The sequence below is a fragment of the Eurytemora carolleeae genome, unplaced genomic scaffold, assembly GCF_000591075.1.
Source record: "Eurytemora carolleeae unplaced genomic scaffold, Eaff_2.0 scaffold215, whole genome shotgun sequence".
Classification (NCBI taxonomy): Eukaryota; Metazoa; Arthropoda; class Copepoda; order Calanoida; family Temoridae; genus Eurytemora; species Eurytemora carolleeae.
Window position 1 is genome coordinate 159290 of NW_019396240.1, and position 20050 is coordinate 179339.

At 31.3% G+C, this 20050-nt stretch overlaps 1 protein-coding gene across 1 annotated transcript in view; it reads right to left on the reverse strand.

The window, feature by feature from the left end:
* LOC111699103 (solute carrier family 12 member 2) overlaps positions 1-13627 on the reverse strand; it is a gene marked incomplete in the record, with an annotated part of 39783 nt that extends 26156 nt beyond the window's left edge. Inside the window, 8 exon segments of the mRNA XM_023469674.1 lie at positions 391-525; positions 4184-4266; positions 5219-5279; positions 6523-6614; positions 8128-8203; positions 9082-9153; positions 12546-12636; positions 13523-13627. Of these exon segments, the coding sequence (XP_023325442.1) occupies positions 391-525; positions 4184-4266; positions 5219-5279; positions 6523-6614; positions 8128-8203; positions 9082-9153; positions 12546-12629 (603 nt within the window).
* Positions 13628-20050: the final 6423 nt, after the last annotated feature.

Below are 20050 nucleotides of genomic sequence, written 5' to 3' on the forward strand. Positions count from 1 at the left end.
GATTCGATTCGATTCGATTCGATTCGATTCGATTCGATTCGATTCGATTCGATTCGATTCGATTCGATTCGATTCGATATGAATCGTCAAAATGTTATTAAAATTGTCTTGAAAAAATCATAAAATACCCTAGAGCCTAGGTGTGCATCATTGATGGTGGATGCGCTGATGGGGAAAATTCATAACAAATTGCAAAAATTAAGCTGACGTATGTAAATTCTCAACCCGTGGCTCAATAATTCATTACGTTGACGCTTGTTTTAGTTATGAATCAATCCTCAAAATCTGCTTGTTCTTGTAAGTCTTCAAGGAGTAAAAAAGGTATTTAAGTAATAGTTTCAAAAGTGAGAGCAAGAGTGGGAACACTTACAGTTTATTCGTTTAACTTACCCTAGTAACCCAGTCCATGCCAACAAAAGCCAAGACAAGGATAAGAACAAGAGTAACAACTCCAATAATCCTCACGTCGTTCAGTCGGTTTTCAAAATCTGCATCCACAATACCAGACCAACCAGGGATATAATCCTAAATTGAAGATATCATACAGTAGGATTCAACCAGGGATATAATCCTAAATTGGAGATATCATACAGTAGGATTCAACCAGGGATATAATCCTAAATTGAAGATATCATACAGTAAGATTCAACCAGGGATATAATCCTAAATTGAAGATATCATACAGTAGGATTCAACCAGAGATATAACCCTAGATCAGGAATATAATACCAGATCAGACATATTGTACAGTAGGATTCAACCAGGAATAAAAAATACCAGATCAGAGATATTGTACAGTAGGATTCAACCAGGAATATAATACCAGATCAGAGATATTGTACAGTAGGATTCAACCAGGGATATAATACCAGATCAGATATATTATACAGTAGGATTCAACCAGGAATATAATACCAGATCAGAGATATTGTACAGTAGGATTCAACCAGGGATATAATACCAGATCAGAGATATTGTACAGTAGGATTCAACCAGGAATATAATACCAGATCATAGATATTGTACAGTAGGATTCAAGCACGGATATAATACCAGCTCAGTGATATTGTACAGTAGGATTCAACCAGGGATATAATACCAGATCAGAGATATTATACAGTATTAGGATTCAACCAGGGATATAATACCAGATCAGAGATATTTTACAGTAGGATTCAACCAGGGATATAATACCAGATCAGAGATATTATACAGAAGGATTCAAGCACGGATATTATCTTAAATCAATGTTGTTATATACAGAGCGTCCCATATCATATTAGATTATCTCCAAGTTTCAACACCAAAAAACCCCATAATACTCGAAAAACCTATAATTTTCCTCAAGAAAATTCTTATATTAACCTTATTCAATTTTTTAAAATGATTCATTCTTCTTAAATTTTCTGATTAGTCCCAAAAATCGTAATTTAGACCGATTGACGATCTAATATGATGTGGGAAACCCTGTAGTAGGATTCAACCAGTGATATAATCCTAGATCAGGGATATAATACAGTAGGATTCAACAATGGATATAATCCTAGATCAAGGATATTATACAATAGGATTCAACCAAGGGATATAATCCTAAGTTAAGGATATTATAAAATAGGATTCAACCAGGGATATAATCCAAAGTTAAGGATATTATACAGTAGGATTCAACCAGGGATATAATCCTAGATCAAGGAGATTCAACCAGGGATATAATCCTAGATCAAGGATATTATACAGTAGGATACTACCAAAGATATAATCCTAAATTAAGGATATTATACAGTAAGATTTAACCAGGGATATAATCCTAGATCAAGGATATTGTACAGTAGGATTCAACCAGGGATGTAATCCTAGATCAAGATATTATACAGTAGGATTCAACCAGGGTTATAATCCTAGATCAAGGATGTTATACAGTAGGATTCAACCAGGGATATAATCCTAGATCAAGGATATTATACAGTAGGATTCAACCAGGGATATAATCCTAGATCAAGGATATTATAAAGTAGGATTCTAACAGTGATATAACCCTAGATCAAGGATATTGTACAGTAGGATTCAACCAAGGATATAATCCTAGATCAAGGATATTATACAATAGGATTCAACCAGGGATATAATCCTAGATCAAGGATATTATACAGTAGGATACTACCAAAGATATAATCCTAAATTAAGGATATTATACAGTAAGATTTAACCAGGGATATAATCCTAGATCAAGGATATTGTACAGTAGGATTCAACCAGGGATGTAATCCTAGATCAAGATATTATACAGTAGGATTCAACCAGGGTTATAATCCTAGATCAAGGATATTGTACAGTAGGATTCAACCAGGGATATAATCCTAGATCAAGGATATTATACAGTAGGATTCAACCAGGGATATAATCCTAGATTAAGGATATATATACAGTAGGATTCTACCAAAGATATAATCCTAAATTAAGGATATTATACAGTAGGATTCAACCAGGGATATAATCCTAGATCAAGGATATTGTACAGTAGGATTCAACCAGGGATATAATCCTAGATCAAGGATATTATACAGTAGGATTCAACCAGGGATATAATCCTAGATCAAGTTTATTATACAGTAGGATTCAACGGTGCTATGGAAACGCCTCAACACTGAAATGAGGAAACCGATCAGCAAACTGAGAATTTACAATTTTTTTGGAAATCGGAAACGAACCCAAAAAAATGAGGAAACGGACCCAAAAAAAGAGGAAACCGATCAACAAACTGAGAATTTGAAACTTTTTTTAAAAACCGGAAACGGGCCCAAAAAAGAGGAAACGGACCCAAAAAAAAAGTGGAAACCGATCAACAAACTGAAAATTTACAGCTTTTTCTGAAAATTGGAAACGGACCCCAAAAAAGAGGAAACGGACCCAAAAAAAGAGGAAACCGATCAACAAACTGAGAATTTAAAACTTTTTCTGAAAATCGGAAACGGACCCAAAAAAAGAAGAAACGGACCCAAAAAAAAGGGGAAACCGATCAACAAACTGAGAGTTTAAAACTTTTTCTGAAAACCGGAAACTGACCCAAAAAAAAGAGGAAACGGACCCAAAAACGGGAAACGAATCAAATGTAAATATAGCGGAATCCGACCCAAAATATTCAAAAATCCCTCTACACTTTTTAGTTTTTGAGGGATTTCCGATAATTCTTGAAAAAAGAAGGAAACGGACCCAAACTCACTTTTGGGTCCGTTTCCGTGTTGAGGCGTTTCCATAGCACCGATTCAACCAGGAATATTATCCTAGATCAAGGATATCATACAGTAGGATTCAACCAGGAATATAATCCTAGATCATGGATATAGTACAGTAGGATTCAACCGGGGATATAATCCTAGATCAAGGATATAGTACAGTAGGATTCAACCGGGGATATAATCCTAGATCAAGGATATTATACAGTAGGATTCAACCAAGAATATAGTCCTAGATCAAGGATATTATACAGTAGGATTTAACCAGGGATATAATCCTAGATCAAGGATATTATACAATAGGATTCAACCAGGGATATAATCCTAGATCAAGGATATTGTACAGTAGGATTCAACCAGAAAATAATCCTAGATCTTGGATATCATACGGTAGGATGTCAAGCAATCCTTTATAAATTCTCCTTGGATTTAAAACTAATTAAAACCCCAATTTTCAAAACAAAACCTGCGTTAAACCTCAATATGAAGGTCTAACACTGCCTATTATGTGGATATTAAACTTCATGGTCAAATAAGACTCATCAATCCATGGTCTTCAGGCGTTATTTTACATAGTAATACTTTACGAAATTAGGCAAGATATTCAGGGTAACCTACACCATAACTAAATATTAAAACAAAAAGGAAAAAAAAATCACGATAAACTTAAGTGATATCAACTTTAATTATTTTTTTTCCAGATTATTCATTTTTATTAATATTTTTCATACTTTTGTAAGCTGGGGTGGGAGACGGAGCGGGGATGGGGTTTCTATTAATACTTCTCAAAAAATTCAGTTATTTTCTTCCAAAAGATATTTCTTACAAATAAATATGTGATATATAAAAATAAAGTTAACCTGGAACATGTCTAGTAATATGTGATATATAAAAATTAAGTTAACCTGGAACATGTCTAGTAATATGTGATATATAAAAATTAAGTTAACCTGGAACATGTCTAGTAATGATTCTGCAAACCCGATGATGTACATAGACACAGCTATACTGTTAGCCAAGGTAAACATCAAACCTAACATACATTCAAGGGTCATCAATATTCTTTCTAGTGTTGTAAAGGGTCTGAAAATGTAATTGTTAGTGCCCCCCCATACATTTATTCTGTTACAAGTTGGATGAATAACCGAATCCTTTGTCTTTATCTTCCACATTATTAAGGTTTTAAGCAGTGCTGAGTATCCGGATCAGTTAGACCGCAAGATTTTGGCTTCCTGGATCCGGATCCGCAAAAATATGCGGATCCACGGATCCGGATCCAAAGGGAAAAATATCAACCAAAAACTCAAAAAAAATTACTCCAAAAACCCAAATCTGAACTATTAAAAATGAGAGATTTTAAGATCTTCCTGAATTCTGAATGGTTCATCAAGTTAAAGCATAAAAATAAGCGAACAAAACAAGACAAAAAATTTGAAAATTCTGCTTTGTTAATAAAATTCAGTAAATTTTAAAGAAATAACCTGGATCCGGATACGGATTTGGATCCGGATCCATTTTTTTCCAGTGCGGATCTAGGATGCGGATCCGGATAAAAATTAAAAAGATCCTAAGCACTGGTTTCAAGTTTTTTTTTAGTTTTTTTTTTTGGTTCACTTGAAATTACGCTTTGAGTCCCTTTCAACTTAAAAACATAATAAATGTATTAAAATTGAATCTAAAAAAGTTTGATTTTATATTTGATTATTATTAATTACAGTTCCAACCCGCAGTTCGGCCTATTTTTACCAATGAGTGTTAGAAACGGGACAATTTTTCTTTTTCAAGAGCTTTAAAACCGAGTTGAAGAAAACTGCAGCATACCTTTTTTGAAGAACAATGCTATTTTTAAAACATAAATTTGTAAATTTAAGATTTTAGTAGTCATTAAATACTAAGCTGAGCTTTTTGGTAAAGCAAAATTATTAAATAATTAAGAACAAGTTCCGTGGAACATATTTATTTATAAAAATGAATATTTTACTTACCAATAGCGCCACCAAACTCCGGTCCAAGAGCTCTGGATATCATGAAATATATGCCTCCGCCCTGTACACTCAAAGATTCAAGTTTCAAGTAAAAACGTTTTAAATTAAAAAAAAATAATTATCACATTGCTTTTACTCTTCAACTTAATCTTTGCCTTGATTTGTCCGTTAGTACACACTGCGGACATGGATATTGTTGTGATTAAAGTGACAATATTTGCTAAAGTCATCACAAGTATACCCTGGACTAAAATATAAAATAGAGATGCCTTCTTCATTCACAACAGTTTTATGGGGGGGGGGGGGGTAATTTTATTATCTAACTAACCCGTTTTCTACAGGGCTCATTTAAACATGCTTTGTCAAGTATTTTACCCCTAAAGTTAACTTACCTTTATTGTAATTTTAAAATCTAAATAATCCATCCATCGTACATATGCGGCACACTGCATTTAATTAAATCTTAATCTTTTCCTTGATTTGTCCGTTAGTGCACACAGCTGACATTGATAAACTTGTAACTACTGTCACTACGTTGGCTAAGGTCATCACGAGAAGACCCTGGACTGAAATACAACAAGGATCCCTTTAGGGTCTAATACCTTGGTCAAGGGGCAGTTTTTCAGCTAATTTTACAACATATAATTAATCCTTTCTTAGTTTTAGCAAGTTTCAGGTCTCATTTTGAAATAACAGAGAAAGCAAAAGCAAAATACAATACAACTATAAAAACATATTTGTGTTTAAAATCATATTAGTATTTTCAATATTTTAGCATAAATTTTAATTTTAATCGCTTTTGTGATGAAAATGAAAATACAATGATCTCCATTAATGACATAAAAATGGTCACCTAATTTAACATGGTGATAATAATAAATACATATAATCGTGCTATTTTAGCTACATACATAGAACATATATTTTATTACGTGCACGTATTTTTCCCACCCAAGTTTCCAAATTTCCAATCATTAAAACAAGGAAACATCCCGAATAATATTTCTCTGGTGATTTTGCCCCAAAAAATCAAGAAAAATGATATTTTGTCTTTAAATAATTTAAAAATACAAGCAGGAGATAATTTATTGGGATAGTACTTTTGGGAAAATTGTGTAAGGAAAAAGTTCGCAACATTATTTAAACCATTAAAGATGCAAAATTGAACACAGTAAATGAATGCGATAAAATGATGTGTGTGCACAATGAATGAATCTGGGAAATAAATATGACACCCTTCTTCCGAACTTGTCATGTCGAATGATAAAGCATACCATAGATATATTTTTTATCTTGATCTTTCCCTTAATTTGACCGTTGGTGGCAACAGCCGACATGGATATAGCGGTGACAAGGGTTACAAGATTGGCAGTGGTCATCACCAGCAACCCTTGCACTAAAAATGAAAATGAACAAATGAAAAAATTAAAAATGGATAAATAAAGCAATGAGCAAATGTACAACTGAACCATCAGCAATCAACTAAACAAATGAGCAAATGAACAAATGAACAAATGAACAAATAAGCAAATGAACAAATGAACAAATGAACAAATGAACTGATGAAGGGATGAAGGGTTGAAGATGTGAAGGGATGAACAGATGAAGGGATGAAGGGATGAACAAATGAACAATATGAACAAATGAACAAATGAACAAATGAACAAATGAACAAATGAACAAATGAACAAATGAACAAGTGAACAAGTGAACAAGTGAACAAGTGAACAAGTGAACAAGTGGACAAGTGAATAAGTGAACAAGTGAACAAGTGAACAAGTGAACAAGTGAACAAATGAACAATGAACAAATGAACAAGTGAACAGATGAACAAATGGAAAAATGAACAAATGAAAAAATGAAAAAATGAACAAGTGAACAAGTAAACAAGTGAACAAATGAACAAGTGAACAAATGAACAAGTGAACAAATAAACAAATGAACAAATAAATAATGATTGAACGAGCTCAAAGAGATGAATATCAATTAACCAGTGAAGAAGTAAATAATTAGTAAGAAGAGAAATGAATAAATGAATGTATAAATGAAAAGATCAAATGAAGTATACAGATGTGAACTTGAAGAAGTAAATAGAAATGAGTCCGAAGATAGAAGTGTTCTAGAATCAACGTAGATGTTTGTACTCTCGTGGTTATAATCGCTGGTCATACGTTAAATATACGTCATAACGTAGTTAACGTAAGTTAAATTAAAAAGCAGAAAAAAAATTGATTAAAGCAAGCATGCAAATATCTAAAAGCAGAATATTCAGGAAATTACAAAGGGATTGAGTCTTCGCCACAAACTCTGATTTTTTATCCATATATCTTTGAAACCCAATGTCGTATACTTTAGATATTTTAAACTATCAATTCTGCTGGATGAAATAAAACATAAGTTTAAAATATAAAAGGATTGCACCATTAGGTTGCAAAGATGTAGGGATTTTGTTATATTTTGTTTCATAGAATCAATTCCTTTCATATTAACCGTATATTCATATACAATAAAAAGTGTTAATGTAAGTTTTAAAAAAATAGATTCATGCAATATTAATTAAAAATTTTAAGTAATATTAAAAATAGACAGAATTATTACTCGAAGAAAGTAAACTATTTTTTTATGTTCAAAGAAAACTAGATGAAAGAAATTAAAAGAAGTATTTAAGAAAAGAATTCTTCAAATTTGGGAATTAAAGATGAGTGCACCTCTAGCTACTGAATAAGGAAACTAGGTTAAGGTGAAAAATTCAAAGAAAAAAGATTCAAAGATTTTAAAAAGTGGAAAAAACTTTCATGCAGTATTAAGAAATAATTTCAATTAGAAAATAAATAAAAATAAAGAATAAAAGGTCCAAGCTATTGTAAGCTGAAAAGAAGGTCAGGTAGTAAATCTACAAGATGACCTACCTATACCACACTGTCCTATGACCCAGGTCAAACGCAGGAACAACATGACACCCCAGATATTTAGCAAACATCTCATCTATAATAATATTGATGAACTACACACAGTGATAACCAAAAAACTCTGGAATAGGAAGATGAATTTTAGAATCAACTTTAAGAAGTCCAATGAGGATGAGACACAGAAATTGTGCAGTGTAAACAGACCCATTTTAAAAAATAAGTGGCTAGTTAAACTGTTCGCTTTGAATAACATCAATTAAGTTGATTTTTAGGTAGCTATTTAGAAAACTGCACATCGTGTGATGCATTTTAAGTATATTTGTATTTTATGGATTTTTGAATGAAAATTTAAAAATCTGTTTCTCTTGAATTTCTTTGAAATTTGTTTAATTTTACTTTAGTGAATTTACAGGGACAAAAACTTGCAGTTTTTTTCCAGAGAAATATAAAAATAAGATTAAAAATTGCATCTCAAAATATATATTTGCACTTGTAAAGATTTTCTTTGCAAATGTTTACACCATAGTCATCGGAATATTATGTACAAAAACACAATTGTGAGCAAATATTTAAATTTAAAATTGATGATTCAGATTTAAGTTGAAAAAGAACAAAAAACACAAATGTATTTTTGATCGTTTATTGAAGAAAAGAGAAAAGTAAGCCTAGAAATATGATTTTTTGTAAAGTTTTAATATGGTTTATACTTTTAATTAAAAATCCATTAAAACATTTTCTCATTTACTTTCTCTCAGTTGCTTCGTAGAAAGAAAGATGAAAAAAATAATTGATAATCCATTGAAAAAAAATAAGTGGTTTAGCCAAACAAAACTTTAAAAGGGCACGGCGACCTAAGAAAAAGTTTTTAAATTGTATGAAGCTCTATAGCAATTTTTAACCGCTGATTTTTTCTTTAATAGTACCCCGGCCCTGTCGTATAAAAAGTGTACTTACATAAACACCTTCGATCCATCCGAACTTAATAACCTTGCCCTTCTTCTGTCCTTCAACATCTCCGGCACCACTCTTAATAACGTATTTTTTCAAACTTTGTTTTGATTTTTTTATTTCCAAATTTCCAAATATTTAAGAATAATTCCTTCTGTAAAATTACAGTACATTAAATAATGAAAAAAAGGAATCGACTTTTTGCCACGAACTCAAATTTTTTAATCTCTATATCTTTACAACCCGATTTCGTCGACCTTGATATTTCAAACGATAAGTTATGGTAGAATAAGTATTAAGTAGTGTAAGTTTGAAATATAGGTTTACACAATTAGGTTGTAAAGATTTTGGGATAAGAAAATTTGTGTTTGTGGCAAAGACTCAATTACTTTAGAGCATGAATATCAAGACCGGCTCCGAGGGGGGGGGGGGTTGAACTTGCACATTTTTGGTTACTTTGGACCCAAATTTTTTTTAAATTCCGCGTTCGCAAAAACAATCCCTCTAAATGTTTTTACTGGGAACAATCAAGTTATTCGGTTTTTTTATCATAGACAAAATATCTTTCACACTTTTTCTAAAAGAATGAAAACAAAGAAATTTATTATTTTTGTGAAAAATAATCGGAAACGTCTTAACGTCTTTGATGATGAATTTTATGAGGTAATAAATAGAGGTTCAAAGCCATGCCATAAAAATATAAAATCCTTGCAATAAGTGGCTTTTTCTAACAAGTGTTGTATCATATATTGCTTGAGCCAAATATAGCTTTTATTGATATTATGTAGATATTAAAAAAATCATAAAAAATAAATATTAATATGTTTTTCACATGTAAAGTTTGTTTAAAATCCTCATGAGGGATTAATTAAAAAACATGACGCAAAAAAATTCTAAAATGAAGTTCAAGTTAAATAGAGAAATGACTGTAATACGATCTGTAATCCACAATGTTCTTCACCTTGCATTTACACTCCTAGGGGGGCTATTCTACGGCATGGGGGGGGGGGGGGGTAATATTACGGAACTTATGTTGTTGTTTTTTAATATTGATGGTTTCGGTAGTTTTAAAATTATATTAAAAGAAGTATACAGGGGGGGTTCGAACTTCTTTTTCTTGTAAAATGTTAGCTTTTAAATATTATTTATATCAACAAAAACAATCTCTACCTACATCGCAAAATAAAAGAAATTAACATTTTTTATGGCGGCGTTTCTTTTTATGATATGAACATTTTTTAAATGCAATATTTTTAATTTACGCCCGATAGGCTCGCGGTCATTATGATAAAACATACAGGCCAAGTATATGTTATAGATAAAGGATTTAAAGGAAATATATTTTTTATGAGTTTCGAAACAAAACAATTATAAATAATATGGATTTAATAAAGTCTTTTATACAAAGTGCGTCTCCGATGTCCGAGAATCCAATATAGGTATTGGTGTATTGGACATTGGTTAAAATATTCATTTACAAACTAGTTTTGCGGAAAATATTTTGATTTTACTTAAATATTATTAGTAAAAATTTGCTAATTTTTATAGTTTAAAGGAGCGTTAAAAAAGATTAGAAAATGACTTTTTTACTGAGCAAACCTAGGTTATTCAGAAAAATTTCCAAATGTTAAGAAAAATTCGGTCTGCTATTTAAATTTTGTTTCAGCTAAATTCGATTATGCTTGCAAAAATCAAATTAATCTAAAAATGCATGTTATCCAACAAAAAAATCTGAATAAAATATATTTCCTTATGCTTGGTTGATTTCCATTACAAGACAGGATTAAATTGCAAAATTTGATCCATTCTTTCGGAACATTTTGAGTAAAAACCTTGATATTTGGCGAGATTAGTCCGAATCTTACGTCACAAGCAAAAACTGAGGAAAATTCATGTTTCCTGTTTTCTTGTAATTTAATACTTTTCCAAATTAAGAAGTTGTCCCCTTTCCCCATTTTCCACGTAAAAAGAGTTAAATTCGTATTTTATGTATTCTATTCTGTTTTAAATATTTCAGATATATGTAACCCGTACATTCCATAGAATTCTATCTTAAATAAATATCATGAATAAAATTCAGGGGAAGGTGTTTCGAGTGAAAATATAAAATATAATATATAAAATATAAAATATAAAATATAAAATATAAAATATAAAATATAAAATATAAAATATAAAATATAAAATATAAAATATAAAATATAAAATATAAAATATAAAATATAAAATATAAAATATAAAATATAAAATATAAAATATAAAATATAAAATATAAAATATAAAATATAAAATATAAAATATAAAATATAAAATATAAAATATAAAATATAAAATATAAAATATAAAATATAAAATATAAAATATAAAATATAAAATATAAAATATAAAATATAAAATATAAAATATAAAATATAAAATATAAAATATAAAATATAAAATATANTTTCCCATAGCCCCCCCCCCCTGACTATACCTCTAATTATAATAGTTCTTTTGTTAAGAATGGTTCGTAATATCAAACAACAATTAGAAGTTGTGCCGGTTTATGTTTCTAGGACTTAAATAGGTGTTTGTACGGTTTACATTTAGCACTTGTAGCCCCCCCCCAGGATACGCACAGCAGGGGGTGCAAATCTGACAATGCACCCACAAATACTTTTAGAAAATATTAAATGACATTCTTTTGTGTTAAATTTTTTTTAAGTGAGAAAAAAAACTTAAAGGTCTAGACCTTAAAACAGTGTTTTCCAACATTTTAAGATCTCCCCCAGCCCCCCCCCCTTATTTGCACGTTTGCGGTTTCATGTTGACTTGGTAGTTCAAGTGTTTTTATGCATGTAGCATGAAATCATTATGCATAGATTCTACCCGAATGCAAACTAAATGCCAAGAGAAACTTGAATTTTCTTTCTAACCATCTGTAGTATTAAAAAACACGACTATCCACTCGTCAGATTGAATGGATGAGAATGTGCAAATTGAGTAAATGTGAAAACCTTGCTTATGTGAAAGGAATTGAGTATTTGCCACAAACTCAAATTTTTTATCTCTATATCTTTGATACCTGATAGTGTAACCTTAGATATTTTAAACTTAGATTAGATACTTGATCAAACAGAATATACATAGTTTTAAATGTCATAAGGTCGACGCTATTGGGTCGCAAAGATATAGAGATTAGTAAATCAGAGTTTGTGGCAAATACTCAAATCCTTTAATAATTTATTGACGAATTTTCCGACAAAAGATGTGTTGTTTGAAATTACACCTTTTACATATATTTGTTTGCACAATGAATGTCTTAACTAATACATTTTGTTTAAAGATGTGCGGGAGAAAATTGCTTGTACGTACAGCAACAGAAATACTAAAATTATGAACAGAAAAGGGGGTCGGGAGCGCACTAAATTCCTGGTCATTGACAAATAAATTAAAAAAAATATTTTAATGGAAACTATAAAATGTTCTACCTGTTCTGGTTTACTGTACTCTTCGTCCCTCAGTTCTTCAATCGTCGGCCTTTGTCCCTTGCCACTATTTCTACCAAAACTCATCAAGTTCCTTGAGAAAATACAAGAAAGACAGATAATGAGAATCCTTCCATGTTTATAGAGATGAACAGCAAAAAGGGTTTGTACTTATTTGTAAACTCAAACCAAAAAAGAAACTCAAATACGGTTCTATATTTGCTCACTGCACGTTTACAATTTTTGTGCATTAAAAAATTATTTTACCCGAATTGTCAAAATTGTACATTTAAAAAAGGGTCAAATTTTTAACTAATGAGAATAAAAAATTTGTGAAGACTTAAATGCGCTAAATTTTGGAAGTTAAAATATAAAATTTAATAAATTTACATATCTACAAACAATTATTAAAACTTTTCTAAAATACAATAATTGTATAAATATATATGTATTGTATATGAGGTTATTAGATAGAAATTCTATCCTAACATATTCAGTATCCTAATTAATTTCACTTCCTAAATCATGATCATATGAATGTATCTATCTTTCTTATATATTAACAAATAATAATAGTTTTCAATCTAATTGTTTATTATTCTTTCAATTTATGTACCACGACTATTAAAAGTGTCAATAGATACATTTAAATATCTATAATGTATAAATAATTCAAATTCAGTGTAAATGATAGCGTACTTGAAATTAGTTTCATCGTATCATAAAAATAGTTTAATAAATATTAAATTTTAAAGTAATTCTAAAAGTTGTATGTTTGTATGAACATGCATTGTAAAATGTACATGAATTGTACAATGTACATGCATTGTACACTGAACATGCATTGTAAACAGTACATGCATTATACACTGCACATGCATTGTACACTGTACATGCATTGCACACTGTATATTAGTAGTAGAACGTAAAATCAATATATAAAAATGTGCGAAATACATCGTACAAAACTTAATAAGTACCTGTAGTTGTTCTCTGCAGGAAGAGCCTCTCTAGTGAGATAATATCTTAGAGATTTAGCATACTGAGTAAACTGTACGGTGTCCTGTTCACGGTACGGGTTGTCCTCCTAAAAGTACAGATTTAGCAGTGAGTAAACTGTACAGTGTCCTGTTCACGGTACGGGTTGTCCTCCTAAAAGTACAGATTTAGCATACTGAGTAAACTGTACGGTGTCCTGTTCACGGTACGGGTTGTCCTCCTAAAAGTACAGATTTAGCAGTGAGTAAACTGTACAGTGTCCTGTTCACGGTACGGGTTGTCCTCCTAAAAGTACAGATTAGCCTTCAGTATTTTATAACAATTTACACTGTACAATTTTAAATGTCCTTCGACTACTTTTCATTTCACGAACTCTCTCTGTTTTAATTTAAAAAATCAGTTTTGGCAACTTTAATTGTATATGAACATGGTACAAGCTTTGGGCTGTATAATTTTAAGTATTGATGAATTGCGAAACTTACCTAACTTCGGGGGGGAGGGGGGGGGGGGGTTAAAGTATTTCTAAAGAAAATATCCACCCCTGCATGAATGAAATTATTGAGAAATTTCAATTACTTGAACGGAATTAGCTTTTGATCTCTTGAAAGTTAAAACGATTTGCACAAAATCCCATGTGCAGAAAATTACCTGGTTAAATATTTATTTTAAATTTCTAAGGGTCAGTTTTAGTAACCCGGTCTTTAATCCCTTTTCACCATAAAAATAAATGTTAAAAATCCAAAATGTTTCAACGGATCTTACAATGATAATTGTAATAATAATATTGATTATAATATTAGTAAAACTAACATCTAATTTTAATGATAAATAATACCCCAGCTTAGTAGTTAAGAATTAAAATGGATATTGGTTGCTTAAAATGCAGGATTATTATTATTTTATGCTAAGGTTACAGAAGCTGAAGAGGTGGACAAACCTCTTTGAAAAAAAGTGTTGGTACTTAAAGGGACTGTTTCCTATTTTTAAGAAATGTCGGAGGTTCAGGTAACAATTATAATATATTTAATTTACCTGTCCTCCGTCTTCATCTCCTCCCTTGTCCTCCTTGTCCACCTGGGCGACCTGAAACCTCGCGGCCTTCACCTTCTTGGCCGGGGTTGCACCTCCGAGAAGCGCGGCCTCGACCTCTTTATCCTCCGTCCCTTCTACAACCATCTTGCTTCAGTCTTTCTAAACAAACATTAATTTTCAAATAATTTTCCGGATTTAGAAAAAAGTAATTTTACACGATTAACTCGTTATTTCAATGAAAAGGGTGGGATTTTTTTACTCCTTATCCGCATGCACTTAGATGCAAGTAAAAAAAATAAATAATCTTTGGTGAAGAAACATATCTTCATTGTCTTTCGAAAAGTACTAAAATCTGCGATATCAATAAAAGTACAAAAACTGAAAATTGCTGGACAAGTAGATTTAGCTGGTTTATTCCCTACTTAATAAACACTTTTTGAATAATACTATTGAGATGAAATAAAGATATCCTAGGGCTCTCAAGGGACAAATATCAAATCTAGAGAACTAAACAATAATAATAAAACATCAGCATTCATCTTTAATAATTTGATAAGTTGGCCTAGATTCATAAAAAAAATTATTAAGGATTTAGGAAGTTTGCTTATCAAATAATTAAACTAGAATTCGTGGAATGGAGGTTAATCTAAAACTCATAAAAACGTCTAATCCGAAACAATGTGGCAATGTAATATTTAAAATCGTGATGTTAAGAGAAGATTTTTTTATCAATTTGACTACAGTTAATTTGAGATGATTAGAAATTGGAATTTTCCCACTTTCATTTTTTTATTTACAATTTTTTATGGACCAAAATGAAATGGAATTTAGCATTAAAAGTAACAAAATTCTGTTTTTTTTTATTTATAGAAAATGTTTGCCAGGAAATCAAATGATTTATCTTTAAAATGAATAAATGAAACGGTTCTGACGTAGGTTTCTTTTTATGATTAGTAAAACTTTACGGTGACAAGAAAAACATTATTAATATTATATACAGAAAAAAAATAACCTATGGTAATTATTCATTGAATATAACCTTTTTCTTTGTTTTGAATATATTTTTCCTCAAAATTTAAATTTAGCAAAAGAAAATTTGAAGCATGTTATCTATTGTAATTTTTTTTAAGAAAATATATATATGTTATATATACACCTGTTGAATAAAATGTAAATATTATTATTGTAGTAACAATAAACAACCATTGTAAGATAAGTAATCACATTACACAGTAAGGAACACGGATAGAAGGATATAAGCAAGATTTATCCATATGAAACTGCTCGGCCCAATAATGTATATTTTGAGTGTTGGAGAAAATTGACAACCCATTGATATTCATACATCTTAAATCATCTTTACAATCAGGGGCGGATACGGTGGGGGCGGCAGGACCTTCGCCCCCCCCCCTGAGATAGCCCCTAAGGGAAAGAAAACCTCGTGCAAAACAGGAAAAATGTGTATCGTTGAAAAAAATCTGGATATTATTGTTCCGAAATAAATCTAGCTAAATCTTACATAAATTCTGTATCCGCCCCTGTTCACAAAAGAAAGAAGAAAATTCTTAAGCAAAATTTAAAAAAGAGAATTCGATTTTTAAGTATATTTTGCTAGTCTGTTCGTAGGTTTGCTTAATGAACATAAAAAACAGTCCGGCCCAAATTTTGTTGAAGGACCGAACATGACTCCGGGGAAAGATAAACGAATAAGTTGGGAAAATTCACCAATTTAACGTGAAAACTACAAATTTGAAACAAAATTAGGATTTTAATTGGAGAGAGGTGTACAACTTTTGTAATATATAGATATATATTTTATATGTACATTACTCAAGATTGATTTAAGAATTAGAGAATAGAGATAATCCAAAAAGAAACATCGGAGACTGGAAGTGTTAAATTTCAAAGGCGCCTTTAACATTTTTAAAGTTAAAAAGAGGTAAGAATTTGAAAACTACGCTTTTCATGGGTGAAAACTATGATTTTTATGGGTGAAGACTAAGAATTTAATTTCTGGGGTGAAAGCTATGATTTTAATTGGTGAAAACTATGAATTTCTTGGGTGAAAACTATGAATTTCTGGGGTGAAAACTATGATGAATATGGGTGAAAACTATGAATTTCTGGGGTGAAAACTATGCTTTTAAGGGGTGAAAACTATGAATTTCTGGGATGAAAACTATGAATTTCTGAGGTGATAATTTTCAGTACAAGTTCCTGTTATCATTTCCTTAATATAGTTCTTAAGCTGTTTAAAGTAAAACGATGTACTTTATATACATACAAAAAGAAGATTAAATCCTTTAGATGGAAAATATTTTATTGACAACGCATGGGATGCAATCTGAAATGAAATATGAACTACAAGCGTGCAATGAGTGTTTCCCTGCAGGTTAAAACACAGTGCATCAGTTATAAACATGAATAAATTTTATAACTACTCTTCTCCCAATAAAAGCCCGACAAACACTGAACCAATAAATCAATTTAAGGCCTAATTAAGGCTTGAGTCGTATACAGCATGCATATCTGCAATTGAGTCATTCTTAGAAGATCATTTTCATTACATGACGTCGTTCAGTTTCTCCTTAACCTTTAACCCCCCGCCCCCCTTCAAGTTCACCTTCATCCCCCCCTCAGATCACCAACCCCATATTTCCCGAAACCCTTAGAATGAAGGGGGGGGGGGGATCCAAGCCACTGGCTTCACTGCAACCCCGGAGCGCTTTTAGAAACCAATTAAGGAGATGACTCTTATTCAGGATGCGCCACTATGTTTGAGAAACTTTTTGCTTTAACATTTAATTTTAGAAGGAGAACAATGTGGAATTGTACCTTTTAACGAGAAAAATGTAAATGCGAGTTAAATTTTCATGCTAATATCAATGCATACCCAAATAATCATCTCATTTTGTTAAAACCCAGTTTTCTTACTTTAACAAGATTCCGTCCCTGAGAATGAACGTAAAAAGTAATTATTGGCGCGGGGGTAGGGGGGGAGAGACTTAAAAAAATATCATTTTAACAATAGATATCTATCAATATTCTACCCAATTCTATTTAAATTGCTTGTAATTCGCGTCTATTTTAGTATGAACTAGAGAAGAAATAGTGAGGTTTTACATAATACTTCTTAAAAGTTCAAACTAGGTTTCGTTGTTTTAAAGCTATATGCATGATAGATGTTCCATGAGCATGAAAATAACAAAGCCTGATATGCGATCAATGTTGACTAAGTGATTCAGTGAACTTTATTTGATTGGAAAATTAGCAGAGTGTCTTAAAAAAAGATAAATTGAGTCAGTTTCATTAAAACAAAAAAGTGACATTCTAGTCTTTTATGTCAACATGAGAGAATGTATCTTTTTAATTTTAAGATGAAATCAATAATACTATTAGTCAGTTTAAGACTGAGACGTATTAGATCTTTAATGAGTATGAAATCAATAATTCTATTAGTCAGTTTAAGACTGAGACACCCTGTATTAGATCTTTAATGAGTATTAATGGTATAATCAACTTGAAGTCTGTTAGTAAACAAACCAATTAAAATACTACGATGCATCCGAGACCTAGAATATTATCAAGGGTTAGGCTTGAATAAATATCAATCAAAACTCATTATAGGGAACGTTTACGAAAAATTTAAGATCTAGAAGGATAAAAATGTAAATGAACTTTTGTTTTGGATTCTCATAATCGAAATAGCTTGATCTCAATATCCACAGTGGACACTTTCAATTTGAGTATCAATGCTTCATTTCATAGATAGAATAAAGACTAAATTAATCTGCAGATTAACAGAAGATCAAGCATTGATCTCCATTAAACAAGAATTCAAAGCTCAGATAAAGGAATTGAGTCTTTGCCACAAACTCTGCTTTTCTAAATCCTATATCTTTGGATTCCAATGTCGTAGACCTTAGATATTTCAAACTATGAATTCTGTTAGATAAAATTATATTAGTTTGAAATATCAAAGATTTACGACATTGGGTTCCAAAGATATAGGGATTATAAAATTAGAGTTTGTGGCAAAGACTCAATCACTTTGATTGTCTCACACTTGATCGTAAGATCCAATCTAGAGGAGCATACGAGGTCACAAAACCCGTACCAGTGAAGACGCATAAATTTGACCTTATCCTCCTGGTTTGTTTGCAGTGGATCAATAAAAGATCAATAAAAGAGAAACAATGAAATCTGTCAAAAGAGAGATATGCACTGCACGAGAAAGTTCTTCACAAGGAAATATTGCATTTATATAAAAGAAGATATTTATTTTCGGTTAATGCATTTACAGGAAATAAATTAAGGCTTAGTCGTCTGAGTAACGTTCTTAATTTGTCTAAGCCCCTCCCCCACCCTCCCCACCCCATTTTTTAAAATTAATCTTCAAGTGTTCTCCCTTGCTTTCTTCATAAAGATCAGTATGTTTTTGCACGAAATAAATTAAAATAGAACATTGAGTTTAGTATGCAATGCATGGAATTGATTACCCCCCTCCCCCCTCCTTCTTGGAAAAATACATTTTTCATCTAAACAGAATTGAAGGATATGAATTAGATTGCAAAGAACGAAATTTGAAAGTTTCTCCTAAAACCATGATTTCACATTGTGGTTAGTTCAGAAACGATCAAATTTTTCATGTTTATTTTAATAAAAACAGCCAAATATACATTTAAAATAGAATCTATTAAAAAAAAGAAAACAATAAAATATTTTCAATACTTATTTTTTCATATAAAATTTTTTTCAATCAAAAGAAAAATGCTCAATAATTGTCATTAACTCTAATCAAACAAAAATATCTAAAATATACAAAATCCTTAGAAGAATAGAACAGCCTTCCTGAGTATACTCTTTTTAATCTCCTTTCTCCTTATATAGGGAATAATGCAGGAGAGTAAGGGGAATCTTCTTACCCTATACTACCCTATACTTACCCCGGAGAAAATAGCGTGGTTAGAAATTATTGTCGGTTAACTGTAGACAAGGTTTTGGAAAACCCCGGTTAGTTGTCGAGCTATCAACTTCTCACTAAGAGTGCACTGAACAATTAATGATGATTACCTCTGGGTGAGGATAAAATGTGAAATATTGATCCTTTTCCCGTCCTGGATCAGACTCCGACTGAATCTATTCTTAAGTGTGTTGTAGACTGGCTGGATCGAGTACAATTCTCTCTCTCCGTCCTGGGTGAACGGACCAAATATCCCGGTCCTGAAACCCCGGGTTCCCGGCTAGAGCAGGCACATCTAGCAGTTTTTACGATCAAGCCGGGGGGTTAAACATTCTCTACCGGTAGGTAGGAGCACATTCCTAGACATGTTTTCAATGAACCTAACCATGAAAGAAATTAGTCATCAAAAACCTCCTGGGAATTATTTATTCAAGCAGTTTTTTATCCCTTTAAAATTTAAATAAAAATCACAAGGCCAAGAGGTTCCCCCAACGTGAAAGGGGGGGGGGGGGGG